Genomic DNA, 18,163 nt, shown 5'->3' with positions numbered 1-18,163 from the left:
CGGGCCTAACTTCACATACTGTAGAAAGATCTCATTCTGGTTCATTTCTCCTTGTAGAAGATCAACTGGCTGGAAAGAAAGTGTACATGACCGCCAGCACTGCCAGAGAACACGTCAACAGTCTGTGGGAGAAAGAAGGTATGTCCTCTTTACCACCCTCCACCCTGTGTATAAACCTGATTTAATTCATGGGCATCCCTGTGACTGCCAATTTCACAATGTTTAAACATTTACAGATGAACATTTCAATAAATATAAAAAATAATAATCATTTGAAGAAACGGTATTGACTTTTTTGCTTACTTTGTCTTTTTTTGTTTGTTTTCCTGTCATGTTTAAGGGTTCAGGAAGGTTTTTCATATCTATTCCTTCTCTCCTCTTTTGTTTCCAGGTTTCTTTCTGAGGTGTCTGTTCTCTGGGCTGGAGGAGTCTGCAGCGTCAGCAGAGGGAGATAAAGGTTTCTCTTCTGACCACTTCTTCCTGGAGCTGCTGGTGGTTCCACCTTGCAGGTACAGAATTTAATATACATTTAAAGATAACCCAATGAGTGTTAGGAGGGATTCCCCTATAATTAATAATGCTATCTAAGCAAATTCTATTTTATTTGACAACAGAGCTGGGTCAGATTGTGTGCATTTGTCTTATCCTCACACGCCACCTTCTGTCTGTCAGGTATCGTCCAATCAATCGACTTGGTGACCAGATGTTCACTAACGGTCAGACAGTCAACATGCAGGCTGTCATGAAAGACTGTGGAATCATAAGGAAACTTCTGGCTCTCATAGCCGGGGAAAATGATGCTCATGAAGAAGAGGTAAGGTTCTACATGTATGTGCACTGGGGTGACCAGTTACAGGATGTTATTTCTGTGGTCAGCCACATGATGATTGCGAACGGCCAGATGACCTGCCCTCCCGTGGTTTTCAGGCTCCTGAACAGACAGACCAGTCGTTTCTGGCAGGGATCACTGGACAGACTTTGACAGATAAACTCTACAACATCTGGATCCGACTACAGACCCACGTCAACATCGTGTTTGACAGTGACATGGACAAAATGATGACAGAGAAATACCCTGGAATCAGACAGGTATCTGGTTATTCATTATTACACAAGGTTTAGGTATCGTTCACATTTAACTGATACAGCACCAGTACCTTGAATTTTGTACCATTGTTTTTGTCGTTACTATGTCAGGGCTTTAAATGTTGGTACCCAGTCAAAGTTAATAAAGGTGTTTTTATTCAGGATAATACTATATACTACTATGTTTTTCCAATTATCTCAAATCTGTTGCTTCTACAAATCAATACAATGATGACTGGAGGGATGCTCGTCGAACTCGTATCGCCGCCAAGGCTAAACAGCCTATCTAGCCATTAGAGAAACTGAAACAATAATGGTTTGCTCCTAGATTGGCCTGTTTCTCTGAATCTGCTCCAAAATCGAATGGGTTCTTTCTTCAGTCATTTGCCATCCCTCTAGAAATATCAATACTGGTTCAGTTTTTGTTTTAATTCTATAAACAAACAAAAATTGAAAAGCAGATGAAACTAGATCTAGATTTTCATGCAGATCCACAACAAAATTGCATTGGTTCTTACCTGACAAAAAAACACATCCTTTTCAGGTTCATGGTCTTTCGTACAGTAGTTTTTTTGTAATGTTGCTGATTTACAGACAAACTTGTCTTTTTTCTGTTTATTGGTTTATGAATCTATTCCAGTTGCCTGATTGTTTCCTCGTCTCTGCTAGATCTTGGAGAAAAAAGATGGATTGTTCCGGAAACATATGATGGGAAAACGAGTGGATTTCGCTGCACGTTCTGTCATCTGTCCAGACATGTACATAGGAACCAACGAGATTGGAATACCCATGGTACATCTCACTCTGATTAGCGTTACCCCAAAAGAAAGAGTATCTAACTTTCTTGTTAAAGGGAGGAAACATCAGAAGTGCTTAAGTTTAGAAGTGCAGAAGTTTGTTTGATCCAGCATCAAACAAACTCATCATCTTTTGTTTTATGGTGCAGGTGTTTGCCATCAAGCTGACATACCCTCAGCCTGTCACTCCATGGAACGTGAAGGAGCTTCGCCAGGCCGTCATTAACGGGCCTAACATTCACCCCGGTGCTTCCATGGTGATAAACGAGGATGGCAGGAAAACCATCCTATCATCCTCCAATCTTGAACAGAGGGAAGCTGTGGCTAAGCAACTGCTGACGCCTTGTCCTGGTCCACATAAGATGCCAGTGAAGATAGTAAGTTTAATACTCTGGTTGTGCACTTGCAAATATTAACTCTGCAGTACAAGTTAGCCCAATACTTGCACTCCTGTTACTATACTCTTCTCTTCGTGTTTGTGTTTCCAGGTGAATCGTCATATCAAGAACGGAGATGTTTTGTTACTCAACAGACAACCGACACTACACAGACCCTCCATACAGGCCCACAGTGCCCGCATCCTCCCAGGAGAGAAGGTAACATCTTATCTGTCCTGACTATTTGATTGTGATTCATTATAGAAGCAGGGTGGAATTACAACACTGTTATGATAAATCTCTTTGCTAGAAGTTGTAGATATATATCTAACAAATCGAGCTTTCTATCAACTTGATGTTACAGGTTTTGAGGCTCCATTATGCAAACTGCAAGGCTTACAACGCTGACTTTGATGGAGACGAGATGAATGCTCACTTCCCTCAGAGTGAGCTAGGCAGAGCAGAGGCCTACACATTAGTCAGCACTGACCAGCAGTACCTAGTTCCTAAGGTTGGTGTAGACAAACACACTCACTTTACAGATGCCAGACGGTGATGGTGATGGAACCATGCTCAACTCAAAAATAACTGCCACTGTCTGATCATGTTAATAATAGAACTGGACATGGACATATTGTTTAATTGGGTGATTTGTTTAGAATCTTAATTCTTGAGTCTCAGCTCTTTCATTACCCTTTTTCTCTCATTGGTCTTGATTGTGTCTATCATCTGGATTAATATGGTCAGGTAAACCTGGAACCCCCTCATAACAGACTCATTTCATGTTTTGCTTCCTGCATCTTCCTCCTGACATGGGAAAACATAAGTAACTTTATAAAACAGTTATAAGAGTTGGCTTGAAGATGTAAATGGTTATTTTCTACTTAGTCATCTCAGCTGTCAGTCACCCTCAATGCTTAAATTCGAATAAAGAAGGTGTCATGACACTAAACCAGCTGATATGATAAAAAAAACTATTAAAAGATTATCTCTTTATGTGCAGACATGCAGTGTAAATAAGCATATTCAGTAAGTTTTTAAAGGAGATTTGTGCTCATGGACACAAAGGAGCAAAACCTTTAAAATATTACACAATGTACTTTTTAATTTAATCATACTGATTAAATATGCGGTCTGTCACGTTAATGTATATGTACCCACATAAATCCATTAAATAGGATCTGTAATTTATTAGTTTAGGCACATTGCACTGTTGCATATTCTCAAATAGTTAGACTATTAATTTAAAACCAGTTATATATTCCAGTATTACGTTTTTGTGAGAGGAACAGTACGCAGGTGATCAAAAGTTTGCAAACATTTACTCTACTGTATTTAGCTATTCTGGCCACTTCACACTGGGAAGCCATCTATTACTTTTGTAGCTTTATAATTCTTCCACACAGACTCAGTGGGAAGCTCACTGTCTCTCTCCCTCTCTCTCTGTAGGATGGTAAACCTCTGGCAGGTCTGATCCAGGACCACATGGTGTCAGGAACGAGGATGACGATACGAGGCTGTTTCTTTACCAGAGACCAGTACACCGAGTTGGTGTATCGAGGATTAACTGATAAACCAGGCAGAGTGAAACTGCTGCCGCCAGCCATCATCAGACCTCAGCAGCTGTGGACAGGCAAGCAGGTAGGTGTTTGTTTTCACTAGTTTATGACAGAGAAAACTAAAAGAAACTATGAGAGCTATGTGTCAGTTTATATCAAATGCTGAACTATGTTTAGAGATAAAAACATGACTGTGTCCATAAGGCACTTATTGAGTACACTGTCTTTGTATCCACTCAGTTGTACTGTTGTGTTGTGCATTTGTAGGTGGTGTCCACCCTCCTACTGAATGTGATCCCAGAGAAAGCAGTGCCTCTCAACCTGATCGGAAAATCAAAAATCCCCAGCAAGGCGTGGATCCAAGTCCCGCCACGTGCTGCTCCGGGATACATACCTGACAGCATGTGTGACTCACAGGTCCACAAATATTTCACTTTCCAGTCCAAACCAATGTGACAACAATATTGAAACATGTGTCCAGAAGAATTTCAAAAAAAGGACTCCTGAAGTTTGGGCATCATATAAATCAAGATGTAGATCTGTTCATTGTTTGGGCAGAAAGTTTTTTATCTTCCTGTTGTCTTTGTGTCCCAGGTGGTGATTCGTCAGGGTGAGCTGCTTGTGGGGGTTCTGGACAAAGCTCACTATGGCTCCTCAGCCTATGGTCTGGTCCACTGCTGCTATGAGCTTTACGGAGGAGAGACGAGCGGGAAACTGCTCAGCTGTCTAGCTCGACTTTTTACCGCCTACCTGCAGCTTTACAGAGGCTTCACTTTGGGCAAGAAACATAGAACACCAGTCAAGCTATTTGTTGCTTTCCTGACAATGAACTGCAGGAACAGCTTCCAGTTAAGTTTAAGTTTAAGTGTTCCTGGTCTTTGTGTCTAGGTGTGGAGGACATCCTGGTGAAACCCGGCGCCAATAAACGGAGGGCAAAAATCATAAAAGAATCACTCAGCATTGGCACCAAAGTGAGTTTTGGAACCAGCTTGTTCAATCTGTTGCTGTTTTTTGTTGCGGATGTTAAATCAAATCTTGAGTCAATCAGACAAAAACAGGACTAGCCCATAGTAGATGAGTAATAATAATTCATTGTAGTTGTTTCTAATACTGTATTTGAACTCCATTTTCACATACATTAGGAAGAAAGCATTATTATAGTATGACTGGGTCTTGCATTAGGTCTATTGTCTATTTTAAAACTACTCTCAAATGTTTCCAAGTTCATATATAATAGCCAAATTTACAACCTAAAATGAAGTACCCCTTTCAAAGGAGACCTATTGTGCCTTTTCAGTCTTAACCTATCCTCTAGTTGGTTGTATTTTCTTTTTGTGAATGTATATGGTGTGCATGAATCAAAATCCCATAGTTAACACTCTTCCAGGAGCCTAATCTTTGATTTTGCTAACAGTCCACCATGTGTCGACGTCAGCATGGGGGTCAATGGCATAATGCACGCCCCCAATTAAGAAGTCAAAGCGAAACCAAAGCTTGGCCAGTCTTCAGTCTTGTTTGTGTTTGGGTACTACCGTCTCCTCTCACGGTCGCTGTTAAATTCTGCCAAACTGGTAATGTTTGAAATTCGCGATTGGTGTTTATCAATGTGTATTAGCTTTAGCGGCTCGACAGCTCAGGCTGCTAGTGGCCTGTTCCTGACTTCCACCCATGCTCAATGGGCCTGATACGAACTGAATTCAGCTGTGAGGGTCTGCTGATACTGCTGCTGCTGCTGCAAGGAATGGCGTAAACTAACTAATGTAAGTGTTAGTATAAAACATGGATTATTTTTGTGCTTTAATTTCAGGCCCTCCAGGCAGCCTTCCAACTGCCCTCCGACGTGGATCAAGCTGAGGCTCAGAGCCGCTGGCAGGATGCTCACCTTAACCCAGACCAGAGGGACTTCAGCATAGCCGACCACAAGTTTAAGGAAGTGGCTAACCAAGTCAACAATGAAATCAACAAGGTGTTGTCACTAACTTCTTGTCCTTATTTATTACTCCTTTGGGAAAAGACACCGTCAGAATGATGGTATAGAAACACAAACTGTTTTCAAACAGGAACTCTCTCAGGAAACATCATTATTGATGTTAAATTTAATAAATACACATACTGTACGTAGCACATCTTCCTCAATTCACAATTCTAGAGTCAATCATACGAGGACAGAAGCGACACGAGGAACACTCCACTGTTTAAAGATCGCAGCCTTGTCAAATTCAGTGCTTCCTCCTCAGTGGACGCCACTGGCCAAAATGGCTGCCACAGTGAAATTGTAGTTCATGGGCCCCACGGTGCTTCAACGTAACCACTGGGGATAAAATGTACTACAGACACATGTTATTGTCTTACTGTTACACTGCAGATACGTTACAAACAGTCCAGTCAACTGGATTTCAAATGTTTATCTTTCTGCCATAAAAGGTCTGATGTCCCAAAAAATTGTCCTTGCTCTAAACCACTTACTTTTTCTGGGAAGGTTACTGATACAAATGTAACGACTACTTACATGTCTGCATGTATTTTAACATCCTGTAAAAGAAGAAGCAGTGCATGTGGTCAGGCAGGTATCTAAAATCCCTTCCTTTCTTATAGGTGTGTATGCCAATTGGACTCCACACCTCTTTCCCAGACAACAACCTTCAACTGATGGTCCAATCAGGAGCCAAAGGATCTACTGTGAACACCATGCAGGTACTCCCTCACCACACACATCTTCCCACCACCACTACCACATTCACCTGAACTCTATTTTTGTCACATGCTACTCACTTTAGAAGCTTAATCCAAAATCTGTGTGTGTTTCAGATTTCATGTCTACTAGGTCAGATTGAGTTAGAAGGTCGTAGGCCTCCACTGATGCCCTCTGGGAAATTCTTGCCGTGTTTTCAACCATATGACCCTGCACCGGGTGCTGGGGGCTTCGTGTCTGGAAGATTCCTCACAGGCATCAAACCACAGGTACACGCAGAGAGTTGTGAGTGAAATTGCGTTGTGTTGAGGACATGTTTTAAAAGTTTATTTTACACTTTATCTCCTGCTGAGCCCTGTGATGCCAATTGCACACAAGCTTGCCCTCTGTAACTCTCACTACACCTTGTAACATAAGCTATTTCAGGTGTTAATGAAGACTCATGTGACATCATAATACATTGCCGTCATTGTCTTGTGTGTGACCTGGTTGTGTTCAGGAGTTTTTCTTCCACTGTATGGCTGGCAGAGAAGGACTGGTCGACACAGCCGTGAAAACCTCTCGATCAGGATACCTGCAGAGGTAATCAAAACTTCACTGCTCAATAGAACAGATAATGCTGCAGTCATCTTAACCCATTAAGACGTAAGGCACAGAATACATGGTTATTGAATACAATTTTGAAACTAACAATTTAGTAGCACTTAAATGGCACTTACTTATAGCACTTTGTAGTTTTGCTATTTTTTTAAGAAATTGTACTTTCTTGATTCTTCTTTTTCTGGGTTTGTACCCTCATGGAAGAATACACTTACTTTAAGGCGCTTTGGATAAAAGCGTCAGCTAAAGGAAATGTAATGTAATTGTAATTAGGGGTGAAATTTAACTTATTAAACAGCCACCCCCACTAGGCTCCTGATGTAGTTTTAGTTTAGACTCAAACACACAATTTAAGGATGCGTTTCGAACGAACCATATTTAGTACTAAATGTCAGGTGTTTCAGAAACAATATGCTGCCCCCACATGGCTCCTTCGAATGTGCTTCAAACCTACCTTAAACTTTTTATTTTATCGTTCAGTAGGATGAAATGAATTGTTCCCAGCACCCTACTTATCTTGTCTCTCTTTTCCTTTGTCCTCCCTCATGTCTTCTCTGCAGATGTGTCATAAAACATCTGGAGGGTCTGGTAGTGCAGTATGATCAAACGGTGAGGGACAGCGATGGGTCCGTGGTCCAGTTTCTGTATGGTGAAGACGGGCTGGACATCCCCAAGACTCAGTTCCTGCAGCCACGACAGTTTACCTTCATTGAGGACAACTATGAGGTAAGATCTGTAAAACACAAATACACTGCATTTAGGGGATTTTCCACATAACACAAACTGGGTTTTGGAGGAAACACTGGTGCAGTTAAGCCATGTACTTTAAGATGACACATGATGCTTGTTGCAGACAATACAGAGCTAAAGCTGACTAGCCCAAAGTTAAGCTAATGATTGTTATGGCCCCACGAGGATGAGTCCAGAGCTGATAGTAAATCCATCTGACTCTAAATATCGCAGCCTTGTCAAATTCAGTGCTTCCTCTTCAGTGGATGCCACTGGCCAAAATGGCTGCAACAGTGAAGTGTAGTTCATGGGCCCCACGGTGCTTCAATGTGACCACTGGGGATAAAATGTACTACACACAAACGTTTTTGACTGAGTATTACACTGAAGATATCCCGGTAAATACCCTTCATTGTATAAACATTTATCCAGCCACTCATCATTTAATTATTTTGTTTCATTGAAATTAATTTCTTCGTTTGTAACTGTTATTTGTTATCTCTCTCTAAATGAAGAATGCCTTCTATTTGTTTTTCTCTAATGTATGGAGCTACGTTGTAGTTCAGCATCGCATAGATACGATGAGCAGGGCAAGCAAATTCTTTTATTCTCTAAAGTAAAAAAACTGGAATACTAGGATGTCTCGAGCTCATATATTAACTTGATTTAAGGAAGATGAATGATCTGCATTATGTGTAAACCGGTGTAGATTGTAGTTAACTTGCAAATGTGAAAGCGTTATCAAGGTTCTTATGTAAATCTCTTTGCTAAATAAATGTATCACCCAAAATGTTGACCTTCAACATACGGCACCTTTGCACTTCATTTTTTAATTCTGCGCAAGTGTTCTTACACAACTTCTTGACCGACACCGTTTATTTTTCATGCTGATGAAACTACTCACCTCAGGTTCACTCGCAGATGAGTCTTTTCTTTAAACAACCTATTTCTACTGAAAACTAAATTTCCCTTTTCATTGTTTGAAAACATATGACCACATAGCTGTTGGAGGGAGCATAACGCTGAACATTATTATAGCAGTAGATATTTCCTCTTCCAGGTCATCCAGAGATCACAGGGCCTTGACAAGATTATGGCACATTTGGACCCTCAGGCTGCCAATCAACACTTTGCAGCCATCCAGCGCTGGAAGACAAAGAGAGAAGTGGCATGTCCACGGAGAGGTACTAAACAGCTTGTGTCTATGTAGTAAATTTCTCTCATCTTCAGCGCTCAAACCACTGACATTTTCATAATTTGGTGACAACAATAAATGGTTACTGTTATTTTAAAACTCTTAACCAGAGTTTGCTTCTAAACTTAGAGTTTCTGCATTTTTTGTAGTTTTAATAAACACCCAAAACGTTCTCCTCAGCAGAAAATGTAGTAACTATAAAGTATTTTGTCTTGATGGTTAGAAAACTGCTCTATGATATGCTATGATGAGGAAAGGAGGCAGAGAGGGCATAACAAAGTGAAATTGGTTATTCTGCTTCAAAGCTCATCTGAGGCAAGCTAGATGAGCAGAACAATTTTCTGAACCTCGAGGCCTCATGTCGACTGGACAGTGAAAATTACTCCTGCAATTAGCATAAATTTGGGGGCATGGTATTTAGTGGTGCTCACCAGCATTAAGCAGATAGGTAAGATATTACTGATGACTGCATCAGTACTTTAGTACTACTCTTTGGATCATGAGAATTGCAGTACTGTGAAGTGACACATGTCAACGTTGTTTTTGTGAATGATGGCAGTCAGTCCTATTTGTGTGTTTTGTCTGTGTCAGGAGCGTTCTTGTTGTTTTCCCAGAAGAAGATGGCAAAACTAAAACAGACTGAACAAAGTACAGGTCCAGATGTCAACGGCAGAAATGCAGCTGTACATCAAGTAAGTATATAGAGCAAATTAAAATGCTTAATAGATCTGTCAGATTAATGAGACAATCTGTTCTTATGCATAGAATGACCTCCAACCTGGTGTCACGAAACTCTAATGTGAACACTGCTCACTCCACAGCTTGTACAGCAGTGGTATTCTCTGGATGAAGTTAGCAGATCGAAATACAGCAGAAGGTCCTCCCGCTGCCCCGAGCCCTCGATAGGCTTGCTTCGGCCAGACGTCTGCTTTGGATCGGTGTCTGAAAACTTCCAAGACATCACAGAGAAATTTCTGCAGAACAGAGGCATGACGAGTCAAGGCACGATCGACAATCACAGGTACCAAATGTCAGAGTTCAAATATAGCATGTCAGTATCTTGACAAGTTCAGAATTAATCACCACTGAAATTACTTAATTTGACTTTAAGCTTCTTCAGGTTCACTCAGCAGAATAACGTCAGCACCCACAGATGTGAAAAATATGCATGTGTCTCATGACGATCTAGAAAGGCACTCTGAGAGGGTTTTTTGTAACTGCCAAGGCTCATAATCTTTGAAATGGCAATCTTGCCATTTCAAAGATTCCCATTAATGATCTATTAAGTGGCAGCCCACCATATTCCAATTTGTTCTGCCAAAGTTTCCAAAAGAATCTGGTACTTGGTAATTTGCTCCAGTGCTGCATTGTATATCTGTGTGCAGAACTACCTGCACCTGTTGTTGTCCACACAGACAGTCTCACTCCGTAGTTTCAGCTGTAGTTGTGCACATACCAGCAAATGCCATGCAAAGAGACCCTTCCTCTAACTTGACTTGTCTGTACACCCACCTCCTTGCTATCTGTTCTGACTTAAAGTGACGTTTTCATGAGCATCATCCTTCTCTCCCTCTCTGTCTACAGCCTTCGCCAGCTGTTGCACTATAAATGGCAGCGTTCACTATGTGATCCGGGTGAAGCTGTGGGTCTGCTGGCTGCTCAGTCCATAGGAGAGCCCTCCACCCAGATGACGCTCAACACTTTCCACTTTGCTGGCAGAGGAGAGATGAACGTCACTTTGGGAATTCCTCGGTAATGTCCCCTCCTCACTTTTACTCATTCTTGATTTACTTTCTTTGTCTGTTTATATGAATACATAATCCAGGACAGACACAGCTTCATTATAATTTGATTGTTATTTTAGATATTTGTGAAAATTTTGCTGCAGGAGTTGAATAGTGGTGCACGATATATTTTCTGGCTCATTCTGATAAAGGATAATTACCTGCTTTGCATGGCCGATACCCATAATTATTTAACTTTGGTCAAAAACAAGTTCAAACCCTGTAGTTTATGCACAACTGAGGGTAAAATGACAGAGAATTATTCAGCTAATATTTAAGATTTAATATCCCATTGTTAAAGCATCAAAAACACTTCTGAATCAGTTCTGAGTGTTCATTTAGTTTTCAGTGTAGTATATCAGAAACCTCTGTCCCTTCAATTAATTTCCTCTGATCTCACCTGCCTCCTGCTTCATCCTTCCTTCCCTTCTAGCATATGATCCTCACTCGGTCTGTATCTGTGTGTTTGTGTCACAGACTAAGAGAGATCCTCATGGTGGCCAGCTCCAATATTAAAACTCCCATGATGAGCGTCCCAGTACTGAACAACAAGAGAGCCTTGAAGAAAGCCAAGACGCTTCGTAAGAAACTCACCAGGGTTTGTCTGGCTGAGGTACGTCTATGTGCTTTTCATCTCCTTTTGTGTCTGGCTCATTTTCTATTGTCCTTTTTTTCATTGTGTGACTTGTTTGATGTCTCTACCTTGTTTCCTTATGTCAGCACTCACCAGTGAATTCCCCTATTCGTTGTTCTCAATTTCCTCATCTCTCATTGTGTGTTCCTCATCTCTCATTGTGTGTTTTTAGACCTGTGTTGGTGTAGGAGTTAAAATACCAAACTCATCACAACTATGTGTATGCTTGAGCAGGTTCTGCAGAAAGTTGACGTGGTTGAGTCACTGCGGATTGAAGGCCACCAAAAGCTGCGGACGTTTAAAGTCTCCTTCCACTTCCTGCCTGCCAAGCGATACTGTAACGATAAGCTGCTCTCGCCACAACAGATCCTCCACTACATGGAGACGAGGTGCGTGCGTGTGTGTTCGTCAATGTCAATTTAATTTATATAGCACATTTAAAATAACTTTGTTGACCAAAGCGCTTCACAAGTATAAGGTTAAACAAGAAAAGGGTAACACGTAATACTTTAGAGTACAAGCATTACAAATAAAATAAATACCAATATATATTTTAAAAGAAAATAAAAGTAGAATAATTTATAATTAAATATAATATAATCCAAGAAAAACTATAATAAAATCAATGTGTGAAATCAGTAATTAATATTCCTGATAACCACCTCATCTTTTCTCCATCCCGCTCTCCAGGTTTTTCCGTCTCCTCCTTGAAGCCATTAAGAAGCGCAGCGCCAAGCTGGCTTCCATAGCCGTGGAGACGAGGAAAGCCACCCCTAGAGACAATGACCACACCGGGGATGGATCGGCTGGCACAGCAGGGGTGTGTGTTTTATTTGCTTTGTCCATCTTCAGCATTTTTATAAAAGTCGTCACTTATTGTTGAATGTTTTTTCTGAGCTTTCCTTTTCCTCCTTGAAAACTGACTATTGATCTTTGTCATGTTGACGTCCATCAGTTAGACGACGGGGAAGGAGAAGAGGGGAAAGACATTGTCGATGACCAGGAGAACGAAGGGGATGCTGATGCTTCAGATGCCAAGAGAAAAGGCAAACAGGAAGAGGAGGTATGAAGCAATATAAAATATTTAATACTGACTTGTGTTTTGTCATGTGATTAAAGGTTCAGTGTGTAGCATTTAGTGACATCTAGTGGTAAAGTCGCATGTTGCAGCTGAATCCCCCTCACCTCAACCTCCCCTTCCAAACATGAGAGAACCTTTGGTAGCTCTCAGATGTCATAAAAACTCAAAAGGTATTCAGTTTGTCCAGTCTGGGCTACTGTAAAAACACATGAAGGCTTCTTTAGAGAGGACCTGCTACCGATGTAAATATATAGAGTATTTAAATATAAAGGGCTCATTCTAGGGTAAAGAAAACAACAATTCGTACAATTTAGATGAAACACACTAGGGAAAACATCATCAGGAATATTTTATATTCAATTTCTGCCAATAGATCCTTTCATGTAAGTCTTGCACACTGGAAGTTTTACGCTGAATCCCTGTCCACTCCTGGAAAACACAAAAATCTGACCACTGTGAAACACCATGTGCCTTAACGTCTGCCTCAAGTCGAACTATCTACCATTATTACATTTTATATTCAAATATGGCATTATTCCAATTTCTCAGATTTTCCTAAAAAAGTACAGACTGACTGTAACCATGAAATTGAAGATGAAAACCATGTTTATTTTTGCAATTTGGCCTCCTCATACGGGGCAGTTGGTTCACCTGAGTTGCCTCTCCTGTGAAAGATGGAAGAGATGTGACTGAAAGCTAATAGGTTTTCAAAGCCTCTTTCCCACACGTCAAAAGAGACTAACATTTGGCTTTTGTCTACAATGGGAATTAATATTATCAGCATTCACTCCTGGTCAAATGACTCCGCAGTGGACAGTGTTTTATCGTATCCAGCTCTAATTTGCAGAGATGGAAACATGAGATTTGGCAGCGAGCTTAGAGAGCGCCTCAGTCAAAGATGTGTTTGTAACGTTAAACATGACGCACATCAGAGAGAAAACAGAGAGGCAAACTCCTCTACTGGTAAGCAGTTTTCAAGGTCAAGAATATATATTTATTTACAATTCAAATAATTTTAAAGATTTTTTTCACTTGCCCTGCATTTTTCAAAACCCGGAATAATATTTGAAATTAGGCCTACAGTTAGCAATGACATCAGTTATTTTTTCAATTCTTTGATAGGTTGTATAAGTATGTAGAAATATCCACATTTGAGAACCTGGAACCACCAGATGTCGTTTTTGCTTGAAAATGACAATGAATCGATCAAAATAGATGCCAATTAATTTTATTTAAATAATTTCAACTGAAATAGTGTGGTAAACATGCAAGCCATGATTCAGACTTGTCCCCCTTAACAGAGTTTTACCTTTGTCATGTCTCTAAAGTACTTTCAGACAGGAAGTAATGGTTTCATGTTCCACAACAACTGGTTTAACTTGTAACTGGTATCGACCTCACTCTTTGGCCCCATCCAACATTACGAGTTCACTGATGTCTATAAATCTTGCTCTGGAGATCCTGTGATGTTGATTATACAATTTCAGTGACAGAAATTATGCATTCATCACCTGTGCACTTTCCATCATCACATCACATTTAATACCCATCTATGTTTTCCTTTGCAGGTGGACTATGAGAGTGAGGAGGAGGATGGAGTTGAAGATGCTGAAGATAAAGAAGATCAGGAAGAGGAGGCGGGTGACAGAGAGGAGGAGTCCCAGCCTGAGTGTGAAGGAGTAAGACTGGACAAGAAGAAGAAGAAGAAGCGAGCAAAGAAAGGGGAAGGCGAAGAAAGAGAAGAAGAAGAGGCCATGAGTCAGATGAGAGTCAACTCTGTTTTGCAGTCCAACACAGCAATAGAGAGATACTGCTACGACCACCAGAATGAGCTCTGGTGTGAGGTGCGTTGTTTGTCATTGAACCCTACTCTCATCCTAAGTCTATTAAAAATACTTGTTCAAGTTGAAAATTTTATCATTGACATTAAGCTCTACCACATACATACATTGTTACCATATTTCTATATTTTATTTGCATAGCACCAGATGACAACATACATGATCTCAATGCGCTTTACATGGTTTATACTTTGAAACATTTAATGTTTAATTTCTACAATATGCACCAAGATCCATTCTTCTTCTCACTGCCATAGTTCAAACAATCTGAACACACAAATAAGCCATGATGATCTAGCAATGTCTTTACCTTTGACGTTCGTTGTTTTTTATAGAAAGTCGATACATGGGCACTTTGCAAAAAGGAACTGTTAAAAGGTGATTCATCGTGCTAAACCAGTGTCTGTTAGAAAAAATGCAAACTAGTGACTGCATGGCAGGGTCTCCTCTACATACCCCAATGTATTAAGGAAACCGTGGCACAATGACTGTTGTCTCTAACTATCGCCCAAATAGATTTAGGTAAAAAAGAAGCATTTTCGCTGTCCCTGAGTTTAAGATTGGTTAATTGATGTAAAAGTGATTGAATAATACTTGTGTCAGGCCTTATACAAGATATAAAAACTAAGTTAATAGCCATTATTATTCTTGAAAGAAAAATATATAAAAAATTTAAAAATATATATCTTGAAAAAAGACAGAATAATATATATTTAATAATATCTATGTTTATGCACAGCAGCCTCCCAGAGGAGCAGTCATCTGTTTGAGTTTTTTTAACAAATTTTACACAATGTTATGATGCTTTAGTCACTCATTCCCTCAATCCACCTCTCTGTTTTTAGTTGGACGTGGTCTTACCGGTCAGCAAGGTGCACTTTGACCTGACCTCAGTCCTGTCAACGCTGGCCCAGAACGCCGTCATCATGGAAACCAGGGGCCTGACTCGCTGCCTGCTGAACGAGGCCAAAACAAAGACCGGAGAGAAAGAGACGATTCTTAACACAGAAGGAATCAACATGCACGAAATGTTCAACTACAGTGACGTACGTAAGCAGCGTCAGTAAAACCTGAGGACCCTTTGAACACTGTTATTAAGAAAAAGAAAACGTTTCGCAACACAGTTACACAAAAAAAATGCAGAGATTTCATAATGAAGATGTGTATGGTTATTAAGTATTATTTTTTATTTCCAGATTGTAAATATTGACATTACATTGTTTAAGGACAATCCCAACATTAAAACTATCTTTGTTTATTCCAGATCTTGAACGTCAACAGGTTGTACTCTAATGAGGTTCATGCCATGGCTCAGACCTATGGGATTGAAGTTGGTTTGAAGGTCATAGAGAAGGAGATCAAAGATGTCTTTGCTGTTTACGGTACACACACACACATTCATATTCAAGACACCTAGTTTTTTCAGAGCTGCTCCTAATTTGGTGGGTATCTGTATTTCAGGTATCGAGGTTGACCCCAGACATCTTTCCCTGGTAGCGGACTACATGTGCTTTGAAGGTGTATATAAGCCCTTAAACCGACACGCCATCAGATCCAACTCCTCCCCTTTGCAGCAGATGACTTTCGAGACCAGTTACAAGTTCCTAAAGCAGGCAACCATGCTGGGTGAGAAAAGTGGTGACAATAATAATATTAAGCAGGTTTTTCAAAAGAGTTTGATTTTGTTGTTCTTTGTGTCATGATGGAAGAGAGGAGACCTCCAACTTCCCTCAGCAGATGTAAAATCACAGTGTATTTATGTCGAGGGAATTTCACCCAGACATGTATCAATGTTGTAAGAATTCACGAATCAAACACCACACATACACTCGTACGTTTTTACTTGCAAGGCCTTTGAGTAGGTCGCAGCCAACTTCGACGGTACTTCCCGTATACAGCGTATTTATTCGAAAGCTCAGTTACAAGGTCAAGGTGGGGTTACATTTGCATACAGAAAAGTGAAACATCTTCATCATCACATCTTTCCAGGTGTGTTTCCTGTTTAAGTAGAAAACTAGACAGCATCTGTCTGGTTTCTTGCAAAGCGTTGTTGCCCTGTTGTTGAACTCAGAGGTGCCAGACTGCACCTCTATGTCAGACAGTCACACTTTGCATCAGCAGTACATTCAAACATGATAACTTATATACAATTCTTCTAACAATTTACAAGGGAGGGTGAAGAGAATAATTGTTATGGATGAACATGGCTGAATGTGAGTGGGAAAACTGACCAGGTAGCAGGGCAGGATTCTTTAGCATTCATTTCGAACAAAAAAGAAAATCAATTAAACAAAACACACAAAAGAACTCAACTCCTTCATTCTCCCAACCCCAAAAAAGGAAGGAACTGAACATGAAAAAAAATAGACCTTCTATACAGTCTCACTTCCTGTCTGCAGCCAATCAGTGCAGCTCTCTGGAACGATCAACACTTTGAACTAGGTGGCAACAATCAGTCACTAGTCAATGATGCTTGGCACTCAACTGCACCAACACGCAAATGCTAGCCAGGTTTACAGGGTCAAGAAGGTTAAGAAGTTGAGATTCACCCGCAGGTCACCTGTATGGGCAAAAACTGAACACAAGTGAGTCATTTCATACGATAAACACTTTTGGCGTTTCAGGGGTCAAACAGCATTGCAGCCAAATCCAAAACAATGGAAGTACATGGCAAACGCCTCACAAAGGACAGTGGTGATAATTTGCATAAAGAACAGGGGAAGTGAGGTCCGGTCACAAGGTTTCGCAAGAGACACATTCAGAAGGTATTTTTATGTTGCGTAGGAACAAACGAACTTAGAGATGGGATTGGATCTCTCGGGACAGATATTGATATCAGGTCTAAACAGGGCCTTGGCTTCATGTTACATGTCCTCGCCTACAGTCCTACAGCCTCTGCTGCCCTCATTTAACAGCCCTCACAACGACTGGTATATACGTATATTTGTGACATACAGTACACATTGTAAACATTCATACTGGGTTGCCTCAGTCTGGGGAAGGTGATAGTTTCAGGAGTAAAATAAGTCATCTAATGGCAGAATGTACCATGTTTTTGGGGGGGGATTTTTCAGCAAATACTTAAAGAAACGTCTACAATGTCGAACTCTCACATTTTCTTTATCTGTTTCGGAGGGGCGGGGGCTTGGTTAGATGTTAAAATAATTCAATTTGATTTGGAAAGATTCTGCAAATGCCCCGCCTCAGTGATATGGTCTCTTTTTGTGCTGTTGTTGAAGGCTTTTCTTCCTTTTTCAGGGTCCCATGACCAGCTAGTGTCTCCCTCGGCCTGCCTGGTGGTGGGGAAGATTGTCCGAGGAGGAACGGGACTGTTTGACCTGAAACAACCTCTGCAGTCGGAGACTAGCGAGAAACCTCGTGAGACCTGAGTGGAACGTCTTTGAGTTGTGCTCTCTGAAAATGCCTGTAACACACTTTCTCTAACAAATAAATATATTTTTTATGGCAGATCTACTTAATGTGATGAACGTGGCTCATCACATTCTCATGTGGTGAAGAAAATTCCTGAATTCATTGTTTTAAAAATGAATTTAATGCATTCATAGTCATGATTCCAGTTTTTAACTAATGAATGGGATCACTGTATCTAACTGTAAAGTGATGCATTGTGTGAGTACAGAAACTCAACACAGTATACACACAGCAAAATGTGGTACATGGAAAAGTAGTTTTTTTTTTTGTCACTTGTATTTAATAATAAATCTTTTCATTTGTTTAAATTGTATTGAACCGTTTGCGTACATCTTAATAAAAGACTGTTTCGTGAA

The 18,163-nt window shown here is 40.5% G+C and overlaps 2 protein-coding genes and 2 non-coding genes across 5 annotated transcripts in view; 3 read left to right on the top strand and 1 right to left on the bottom strand.

Annotated features, from left to right (window-relative positions):
• The window catches only part of ptcd3 (pentatricopeptide repeat domain 3), a 23,214-nt gene extending 15,349 nt beyond the window's left edge, over nucleotides 1–7,865 (bottom strand). Inside the window, exon 1 of one of the 2 annotated variants that reach the window (XM_053429573.1) lies at nucleotides 6,997–7,865. The gene's annotated coding sequence lies outside the window, so the exon portion shown is untranslated. The remainder of the gene's footprint in view (nucleotides 1–6,996) is intronic. The other variant, XM_053429572.1, reaches the window with a different exon arrangement.
• polr1a (RNA polymerase I subunit A) overlaps nucleotides 1–18,163 on the top strand; it is a 21,563-nt gene extending 3,400 nt beyond the window's left edge. The window contains exons 8-37 of the mRNA XM_053429571.1: nucleotides 58–138; nucleotides 392–509; nucleotides 673–814; nucleotides 928–1,089; nucleotides 1,756–1,878; nucleotides 2,033–2,260; nucleotides 2,372–2,479; nucleotides 2,625–2,771; nucleotides 3,710–3,901; nucleotides 4,087–4,236; nucleotides 4,414–4,597; nucleotides 4,708–4,790; nucleotides 5,627–5,785; nucleotides 6,415–6,513; nucleotides 6,628–6,780; nucleotides 7,011–7,093; nucleotides 7,672–7,837; nucleotides 8,901–9,024; nucleotides 9,627–9,727; nucleotides 9,857–10,056; nucleotides 10,620–10,787; nucleotides 11,297–11,432; nucleotides 11,688–11,842; nucleotides 12,144–12,273; nucleotides 12,409–12,516; nucleotides 14,103–14,378; nucleotides 15,221–15,421; nucleotides 15,640–15,757; nucleotides 15,837–16,001; nucleotides 17,634–18,163. Of these exons, the coding sequence (XP_053285546.1) occupies nucleotides 58–138; nucleotides 392–509; nucleotides 673–814; nucleotides 928–1,089; nucleotides 1,756–1,878; nucleotides 2,033–2,260; nucleotides 2,372–2,479; nucleotides 2,625–2,771; nucleotides 3,710–3,901; nucleotides 4,087–4,236; nucleotides 4,414–4,597; nucleotides 4,708–4,790; nucleotides 5,627–5,785; nucleotides 6,415–6,513; nucleotides 6,628–6,780; nucleotides 7,011–7,093; nucleotides 7,672–7,837; nucleotides 8,901–9,024; nucleotides 9,627–9,727; nucleotides 9,857–10,056; nucleotides 10,620–10,787; nucleotides 11,297–11,432; nucleotides 11,688–11,842; nucleotides 12,144–12,273; nucleotides 12,409–12,516; nucleotides 14,103–14,378; nucleotides 15,221–15,421; nucleotides 15,640–15,757; nucleotides 15,837–16,001; nucleotides 17,634–17,764 (4,391 nt within the window). The 3' untranslated portion in view covers nucleotides 17,765–18,163. The remainder of the gene's footprint in view (nucleotides 1–57; nucleotides 139–391; nucleotides 510–672; nucleotides 815–927; nucleotides 1,090–1,755; nucleotides 1,879–2,032; nucleotides 2,261–2,371; nucleotides 2,480–2,624; nucleotides 2,772–3,709; nucleotides 3,902–4,086; nucleotides 4,237–4,413; nucleotides 4,598–4,707; nucleotides 4,791–5,626; nucleotides 5,786–6,414; nucleotides 6,514–6,627; nucleotides 6,781–7,010; nucleotides 7,094–7,671; nucleotides 7,838–8,900; nucleotides 9,025–9,626; nucleotides 9,728–9,856; nucleotides 10,057–10,619; nucleotides 10,788–11,296; nucleotides 11,433–11,687; nucleotides 11,843–12,143; nucleotides 12,274–12,408; nucleotides 12,517–14,102; nucleotides 14,379–15,220; nucleotides 15,422–15,639; nucleotides 15,758–15,836; nucleotides 16,002–17,633) is intronic.
• Nucleotides 6,023–6,158, top strand: LOC128446582 (small nucleolar RNA SNORA5). Its single transcript, XR_008339632.1, has one exon. It is a non-coding gene; the product is annotated as a small nucleolar RNA SNORA5 (small nucleolar RNA).
• On the top strand, nucleotides 8,070–8,204 carry LOC128446584 (small nucleolar RNA SNORA5). Its single transcript, XR_008339634.1, has one exon. It is a non-coding gene; the product is annotated as a small nucleolar RNA SNORA5 (small nucleolar RNA).

The sequence above is a fragment of the Pleuronectes platessa genome, chromosome 8 (assembly GCF_947347685.1).
Source record: "Pleuronectes platessa chromosome 8, fPlePla1.1, whole genome shotgun sequence".
NCBI lineage: Eukaryota > Metazoa > Chordata > Actinopteri > Pleuronectiformes > Pleuronectidae > Pleuronectes > Pleuronectes platessa.
The sequence above is the reverse complement of the archived record's forward strand: the minus strand, read 5'-3'. Positions and strand labels throughout refer to the sequence as shown.